This window comes from Triticum aestivum, chromosome 1D (assembly GCF_018294505.1).
Source record: "Triticum aestivum cultivar Chinese Spring chromosome 1D, IWGSC CS RefSeq v2.1, whole genome shotgun sequence".
NCBI lineage: Eukaryota > Viridiplantae > Streptophyta > Magnoliopsida > Poales > Poaceae > Triticum > Triticum aestivum.
In genome coordinates this window covers 415642434-415650979 of record NC_057796.1, presented here as the reverse complement: position 1 = coordinate 415650979, position 8546 = coordinate 415642434, and the positions used below count along the sequence as shown (strand labels likewise).

The following is an 8546-nucleotide window of genomic DNA, read 5'->3' as shown; positions in this document are numbered from 1 at the left end:
TTCAATATTTGTCATTATCATCAAAAGATAATAGCTCATAAACTCCCATAATAGCAGTTCTATACCTCTAGGAATGGAAAATGTCATGTCTCCTCAGAAAAGAAATCAACAGAAAAATACTAAAATTAAAATTTGAAAATGATGATAACAAATGCGTGAATACCAATGTAGGCATTGACCTAGAAGCCCCAATAAATCTTACCATAGAAAACCAGATTCACTGCTTGCATGGATATAATCACCACAATAAAATAGGTTGTGTCGCTTGGCTAATAAAGGAAATCAGCAGAAAATCCTGAAACTGAATTTGGACTTGCACTTATTGTAGGTCCGGACTGCTTTTGTAGTACTAATGGGAAGATAAATAGAAATAAAAAAGAACTAATGAAGATAGATACCGTTCTTCCAACAATGGGATGCAACCGCCCGGGGACGACAGACCAAGCAAGCAACGAGTAAAAGCGAGTCAGCGAGGCGTTGTGGCGGTCGTACCGCGCCTGCGGCCTCGCCGCGCCCTCCTCACCAGAGATGACGACCCTGGAGCCCGAGGGACCGCCACCTCGGAGGTAGTGGAGGATACGACCCCGCGTCCTCATGATCGCGGGAGGCAGCTCCTCCTTGACGACGCAACGGTGGCAGCGAGGAAGGCTCATCATTAGGGGCGTACATGCTGTGCGGGAGCGAGGCCGACTCGTCCTTGACCTGGGTCCGATCTGTACGTCGCAGTTGAGTGGGGGAGACGACGGCCCGTCCTTGACGCGACGTCCGATCTGGACGCCGCGATAGCGCTGGGGCGGGGACAACGCCGGCTCGTCCTTGACCCGCCGGAGCGGGGACACCGGCTCGCACTTTACGGGCTGTTGCGGTGGGGACAACGGCTCCTCCTTGACGCACACCGTCGATGGTGGCGACGGGCCCATGTGACGAAGCGAATGCTCCGTCATTAACTCGATCTGACGAACGAATTTCGATAGGAGGCGGGGCCTCTGCTGCGGCGTTTGGTCCTCCTCATCGCCGGAGAAGATGACGATCTCCTCCTTGCTGGACGAGACGGGTGTCGTCGATGCTGACGGGCCCGGAGAGCGAGGGTGGCGGCCCCAAGAACCACCAGACGAAGAACTCCCACTGTCTCCTGCCTGCTAGCACGAAGAACCAAGACTTTGGCATCGCTGTTGGGCTCGAAGAGGAGGAAGGGCTCGAGAACGGTGGTGGGGAGGGGTAGGAGGACGGTGCTCGGGGAGCGGGCATGCGACTCTGCGCGTTGTCGGCACACGACTTAAATAGCTGCGGCCAGGCGAGATGAGGCTAGGTCGGCGCACGACTTAAATAACCGCGGCCAGCCAGATGGTGCACAGCTTCAATGCGGCGTAGCGGCCGGAGTTGGTTTCTCGGGAAGCGGCGTCTGCATTAAAGCGGCGGCGCCCGAGAAGTCACGTCCGTCAGTGCCGCCCTCCCATCCAGTCAAATCACGGGCATCAATATCGGGCGCTGCATGGTCTGGTCCGGCAAGAATGCGGCGCGACTAGCGGCACGGTCGTTCGATGGAAAGCATAGGAGGGACTTGTGAGGATTTGTGATGGGCCAGGGCAGTCTAACGCGGGCATGTCAGTGATCCGGACGTCCGCAAAGCCACTTCACTTTGTCTTCGGTTTGCAGGAAAAAACATGGCCCGATCAGGACGTATGCAAGCGGTTTCAGGGTCGGCGTTAGAGATGCCCTTATACATCCACCAACAAAAGAAAAATTTCACTATGAGTTAACTGATGCACGAACTACTCAATGGGTCGACCCCGTGTGATCCGAACCACAAGAGCCGTTCTCCCCGAGGACATCGACAGAGCACGACGGTGATGCATATGCAACCGCGCGCGGGGACGACAGATCAAGCAAGCAACGAATAAAAGCGAGGCAGCGCGGCGCGGCCACGTCGGTGGTTCGAACGGCTCAGATCCCGCCTCCCACGTCTCTCAGAGAGATCCCAGCCGCTGCACCGACGGAGGCCACGTCACAGGCCGCCCCGTCCCATCCCAATAGCCTCCGGCACGACGAGCAATCCCTCCCCAAACTGACGCCCTCCGGCGCATGATCCGCCCGCCTCGCCTCCTCCTCCACCGCGCCCCCTTCCTCCTCCGAACCCCGCAACCGCCTCGCGCCCCGCCGCTCCCCGCCCGCCGAGCCCTAACCCCGACTCTTCGGAGCTTCGCTTCTCGCCGCCCTGCGCCGCTCTGCCTGCTGATGGATCCGGCCACGCCCTTCTCCGATGCTAGGGCCGACGCCTACGCCGAGTTCAACGGGGAGACTGGCGTGGACGACCCGGAGTTCGCGGACGCCGAGGCGGAAGCGGGGGGAGAGGACGCGGGCTTCGACGGGCCCAGGGAACTGCCCGAGGAGCTCGCCAGAGGAGTGGTGTGCCTCGAGTGCGTCACTTCGGCCGAGGCCGTGGCGGCTGGGGAAGGCGAGACCTGCCGCGTCTACGTCGTCGGCACCGCCCATGTCTCGCAGGTGAGCCTGCCCTGTTCTCCTGCCACGGATTTCGAGGGTGAATTGCAGGACCCTTGTACGTTTCCTTCTGGTCCTAGTACTTTGTGGGCATTGTATTGGGTTCATACACCACTGCGCGAGTACATCAGTTCCATTTTCGGGTTAATTTTACTCTTGAAGCGAAGAAAATTCTGTCGATCCAAGATTTAGAGTCCAAGCACAAAAGGTAGAGATGTGTACCTGAATTAGCCCCGGCAAGCAAGTTGCATTGTTTTTTGGGCTTAGTACCATTCTGTGCGGGCTAGAGCAAGTGCGCTAGTAAATCATAAGTACTGGTGCCCCGGTGGTTTTGCTTTGAGTGTGCGTCATGTGCTAAAAAAATGTCACATCAGTCATCAGGACATTTGTAATTTGGAATGATAACTTGACTGTTGATTTCATTGTAGGAATCATGTGATCAAGTCAAAGCCGTCATCAACTTCCTGAAACCTCAGGTTTCTCCCTCTCTTTACTTATCATCAGTAATTTCAACAATTGGTGGATCATTTGGCAGGTTGGCTGCCAGTTTTGGAGTGTTTTCTTTTGTAATTGATATTTTGGAGATTTTCAACTAATTTGTTTGGAACACTTTTTTTTCTTGGAATTGTAGGCTGTTTTCTTGGAACTGTGTTCCAGCAGGGTTTCTATTCTGACACCACAAAACCTTCAGGTATGAAACAGTCAACATGTGTAAAGCAGGAAATAAATGCTTATATTATCCTATAATGATTGTTGGTTCATTACATTGAAGCTACTGTACTTGTGTGAATCAAATTACCAGAAAGCGCTATAAGAATTTTGAGTCGGTTGTGCTTCAATCTTTATCTGTTATTCCCTCAAGTGGTGAAGAAAGCCACTTAGTATGGCGTTGGGGTTCACAAAATTAATCTCAATGAAGAACTCTCTGTTGGATGTTGGATATCTCTAATACTACCTTCGTTTCTAATTATAAGACGTTTTGGCAGTTTAAATTGAACTGCCAAAACGTCTTATATTTAGGATCAGAGGGAGTATGAAGTTGGATAAGAAAACACTACTGAAGTTTGCTCCAGAAGATACTTGTTTAGAATTTGTTGGTAAAAACACATGTTGTTCATAATTTGACCTACTTGAGTTAATTGTGGTAAAAACAGAAGTTGTTCATAATTTGACCTATCTAAGTTAATTGACCGAATGGGCTTGACACTGTTGATATGGCATTGCATATTCTCATGGACACCAATCAAGCACTTTTAATAAAAACATATTTGTGGTGCATCTTCGTTGGGATTATATATATCATTGTAATGTTGGATAGTTGTGCTTGTTCATGCATGAACAGTGGTTCTCTTGGTTTATAGTTTTTACAGATCCTTCATCTAAGTGCCATGTATTTAACCTATAATATACATTTATTATCTGTATCACTGAAATTAGATCATATAGATTGTACCAGACATCATCTCCAGTTTGGCATGTTCTATTATAGAGTATCATTATTTCTTCTCCTTCATCATTCGATCTGATTTTGCCCATAGGTTCCTACTATGAACGAAATGATTGACATGTGGAAGAAGAAAAAGATGAACACCTTTGGGATTCTCTATAGCTGGTTTCTTGCAAAGGTATGCACTGAATTTGCTGTGCAGTCAGTACTAATTTAAGTAGTGTTCATGGTAGCCGATATGATGTTGCTTTTGGCACCCAAGGTTGCCAGCCAGCTTGATGTGTTACCTGGAGCTGAATTTCGAGTGGCATTTGAGGAAGCAATGACTTATGGTGGCAAAGTTATCCTTGGAGATCGCCCTGTCCAGGTACAGAACTTAGGTGGTTGAGTTTATCATTCAGAAGGGTACTGGATGCAACAAATTACATGAAATGATCTACACGGATAAGTAGTTCACTGATCATTCCAATTTGTTCCCACATGGATAAATGTGATCAACTTTTATTGTTGCTATATTTTCTATGCATCTAATAGAATGACGGACAATTTGTTCCAACAATTCAAATGGATTAAACATACATTGCTCATTCATGTGCCATTAACTTCTCCACTCATATTACTGATATAGATTTTTATTTTTTGAAAAACAAAATACACATCTCATCTGTCTGCTTGGATTGATTGAATGGTGGTTAATACTGCTTGCTTGTTCTTAAACTTTTAATTTCAATCTTCTAATGTGGTGTGCCATAAACTGATGAAGGTTGGTTATGGACAGTGGACCCAAAAGGTTAAGTTGTTATGATGTTGTGCTGTAGTAGGATCCGTTTTAAGTGATTAAGGACCCGTTCGGTAATCCGTCAGCTCCTTAAAATCTTAGGATCTGCGGAGCACCTGTTTGCTCGCTCCAGGAATTTTAACTGCAGCTCCGTCCGCTCCGGGAGCGGAGCCGTGGAGCGGAGGGACACCGAACGGGCCCTAAAGTTAGAGCATCACCCGCGGTTATCTTATGTTAATTCTTGTACCTCTTGACTGCTGCTATTGTTGGCATAATATTATTTACGTTCAGCATGTCATATTGGTCCTTATTCTATTGAAGTCTTGGTACTAGGAGATAGGTCACCAATTAATTTTCATAAGCACTGAACTGATGCCATTCTATGTTTTTCTTTTTTCTTTTTTCTTTTGAAGATCACTCTGAGGAGAACTTGGGGGAAAATGTCATTGTGGCACAGGGCTAAATTTCTGTACTACATTGTTTTCCAGTCCTTATTTTTACCGAGCCCTGAAGATCTTAATAAAATGGTATGTTGTCTTGGGCAATACATTTGCTACAGCGAGCACTTATACCATCTTGCCTTCTTGTTTCACTAAATGCCCTCAGGTTCAGTATTGTGAGATTTAACATACCATGATACCTTGTTGGTTTTAGATTAAATGTACAAGAATAATTACTTCACTGTATTTACATTGCAATGCCAATGCTTGTTTATTCAGTTAAAGGACATGGATGATGTTGACATGCTAACACTTGTCATTCAAGAGATGAGTAAGGCATTTCCTAGTCTGATGGAGACACTTCTCCATGAGCGTGATATGTGAGTTCCTTCAAAATTACTTTACTTTTGTAAAGCATTTTGTGTTGCTATTCTCAATGTTACAATAATGGTTGAGCTTTAACTTAGTGAATTTTGTTGTAGGTATATGTCTTCCAAATTATTGAAGGTAGCAAGGGAACATTCTTCAGTGGTGGCAGTTGTGGGAAAAGGGCATGTTTCTGGCATAAAGAAAAATTGGCAACAACCTATTGAGGTAAGATTTTTTCTTTTGAACAAAATCATTTTGTGTGTTATGTTTTTTATGAGCTAGAAATTCATTACTATTTTAGATTACTTTGGTTGGTTAATTGACAGTCAGAACAGATATATTTTTTCGTAATGCTCACTTCAGTTATGAAATTTCCGTGCAGGTACAACGTTTGATGGAATTACCTGTGCCTAGGAAAGGTGCTTCGAAGTTGAAAATTTTGGCATCCATTGGAGCAGTAAGCACAGTAGTAGCATCTGGAATCTATATATGGGGTAAAAAATAACAATGTATGCACCAATGTGTCAAGTGTTCTTTGTTCTTGTCATGTGTAGTCTCTAAAAAGCAAAGGGTGTTCAGTTCTCACTTACAGTTTTTCATTATACAATAGGTGTAATTTCTGGAATCGAAGTTGAACAAATGAAAGAACAATTTCACTGCAATGTACACTGGATGTGTCTCTTTCCAAAGCTTTCCTATTTTACTAGGAACAAACTCTGGCGAAAACGTTTAAGTTGCAAATTTAGAATAGGAAAATGATTTGACTTGATTTTATTATCAGGAGTCATTTTGGCTTGCAAATTGTAGTGCATTGAAGCTATTCGTTTAGTGCATCACCGGTCATTGGATAGTAGTAGTATCTAGTTTTGGTTGTCTCCATACAGAAGTTTGCTCACACAAGTTCAACTTGCATGACGGCTGACGCACTCTGTGGCTGAATTATTTTGTTATTTCTGGCCAGTTTGGTGACCGATTTGTGGTTGACCAAACAGGTGGTCAAACGACCAGATGTAACAGTGCAGGACTCGTCATGATCTTGTACAGTATAAATATTAGTACGTGGATTATTTGTACAAGTTACAAGTGATGATCTCCTGAGCTAAAGAGCTCATGAAACTGTCTTGCATCTTCAGTTAATAATATTAGCTTGGAGATCAGAGAACCGTATAGAGACATAAATCCTCATACAATCAGCCAGTGTATGTCATGTGCAAGTGCATGTCTGAACCTAAGGCTAGTCAACAAAAACGCCGCAGGTGGCCCTGACCTCGCCGAGGCTGTCGGGGAGCACGTCGGTGCGGCCCATCTTGACCATGGCCGCCGCGAAGTCCTGGTAGTACTCGTCGGGCGACGACGCGTTGGCCATCCTCTCGACGTAGCCCCTGGTGGCGGGGTCGTGGAGGAGGCTGCCGTCGGACTGGAAGAGGCCCCCCGTGGCGAGCACGTGGCGGTAGTAGCTGAGGTCGAAGGTGAAGCCGCTGCCGGGGTCCATGGGCACCTTGGCCCTCCTGCCCCGGCCGCCGCCGCGGCGCGGGCAGAGCTTCCTCAGCTGCCTCGCGTACCGGGCGTCCAGCGACGGGTCCTGGTCCATGGCGCCCGTGAAGTTGTAGAGCCGCTTCCGGAACGCCTCGCAGTGGGAGGTCCCGATGCTGTGGCTCCCTGGAGGTGGAGCAAGGATGCCATTGTCAGTGCGGTGTGTGTTGGGCTGTTGCTGTCGTCCACGGACGTACGTGCGCGTGAAGCGATATAGAGGAAAGGAAAAGTGCGTACCGAAGAGGACGACGATGTCCTTGGCGGTGAGGGACTTGACGCTGAAGAAGGTCTTGACGTCGACGATGTTGGAGTCCGGCGGCGCCAGGTCGTTCTCCGCGTACTCGGCCACCGTCACGTTGCCGTCCCGCCGCCCGGTCTCCACGCCGTACCACGGCCCCTTGCTCTGCAAATTAAGCACGAGAGCCGGTGAAAAAGATGCTCAAATTAAATCAACTTCTCGTCGTGGTCTCTTTGGCTACGCACCAGGTAGACGGCGTCCCTGGCGGCCATGGCGATGATGTCGGCGCAGGAGACGGTGAGCGGGCAGAGCGTCTCGAGCCTGGCCTTGATCCGCTCGATGGCGTCGTAGCCCCGCATGCTCCGGTTCGGGGTGGCGTCCCGCTCCGCCGTGCCCCGGCGGGACCTGAGCATGATGGAGCCGTCGCAGCCCTGGACGAAGCAGTCGTGGTAGTGCATCCGGAGCAGCGAGGGCGCCAGCGTGGGGTCCTCGTGCAGGATGGCGTGCATCTCCGCGAACACCACCCCCTCCGCGATCGGGCACGTCGCATTGTAGAACCCGACCTGCAGCTCCGCCTCCGCCCGCGGCGACGCAACCGCGAGGACGCCCACCACCGCCGCCGCCAGGGCCAGGACGAGCGGCAACCGCCGCTCCCTGGACATGAAGAAAGCGCGAGGCGGTCGACGAGCAGACCGGAGGGCGATCGAGGGTGGAAATGGGGACGGCAGCGGCACAGTGGATGGGAGATGGTGTGGTGTGATCACGGGGCAAAGGTCAAAGAGTGGTTGCGCCGTGCTTTTCGGGCTGTAGTCCCGGGCCGGTGTGTGACGCGATGGATGCAGTAGGACGGACTCCGCCTCGAGGCTTTGCTTTGAGTGGAGGGATTGGTTGGTTGGTTGGTTGGTGGGTGAGGGGAGGGCGCGCGTCGGCCGGGCTCGAATGCTCGCGACTGATTCGCTCAGCGGTGTCGGCTCCATGGTCGGGCGCGTGCTCGTCTTGTCGCCATCGGCGTCGCTGGCGATTTATTACGGATGGTCTTTTGGGGGAAACGGTCGTATCTCGTGGACTCGCAGTCAGATTAGGCGTCAGCTGGAATATGCTCAATCCCGCAAAAAAAAAAAAAAAACTGGAATATGCTCAATCCCTCAAAAAAAAACAAACAAACTGGAATGTGCTCAAGCCCAAGGCCAATCCTTGCCGCCCGCGGGCGTCATATAGTCGCGTCTTCGTTGAAGCCAGCCT

General features: G+C 49.4%; 2 protein-coding genes across 3 annotated transcripts; one reads left to right on the top strand and one right to left on the bottom strand.

Moving 5' to 3' along the window:
• Positions 1–1938: 1938 nt before the first annotated feature.
• On the top strand, positions 1939–6218 carry LOC123182509 (traB domain-containing protein). Its single transcript, XM_044595108.1, has 9 exons — positions 1939–2502; positions 2928–2975; positions 3131–3190; positions 4038–4124; positions 4209–4313; positions 5138–5251; positions 5444–5544; positions 5647–5758; positions 5916–6218. Exons 1-9 carry the CDS (start codon positions 2083–2085, stop codon positions 6036–6038), a joined length of 1170 nt encoding a protein of 389 aa, XP_044451043.1. The 5' UTR covers positions 1939–2082; the 3' UTR covers positions 6039–6218.
• Positions 6219–6564: 346 nt separating this feature from the next.
• On the bottom strand, positions 6565–8307 carry LOC123182508 (peroxidase 1). 2 transcript variants are annotated; one of them, XM_044595107.1, is made up of 3 exons: positions 7550–8307; positions 7304–7469; positions 6565–7192 (listed from the first exon to the last, which is right to left on the bottom strand). In XM_044595107.1, exons 1-3 carry the CDS (start codon positions 8279–8281, stop codon positions 6768–6770), a joined length of 1323 nt encoding a protein of 440 aa, XP_044451042.1. In that variant the 5' UTR covers positions 8282–8307; the 3' UTR covers positions 6565–6767. The 2 variants fall into 2 exon arrangements, with proteins under 2 accessions (XP_044451042.1, XP_044451041.1); XM_044595106.1 differs by having other exon boundaries at positions 6565–7469.
• Between the last annotated feature and the right edge of the window lie 239 nt (positions 8308–8546).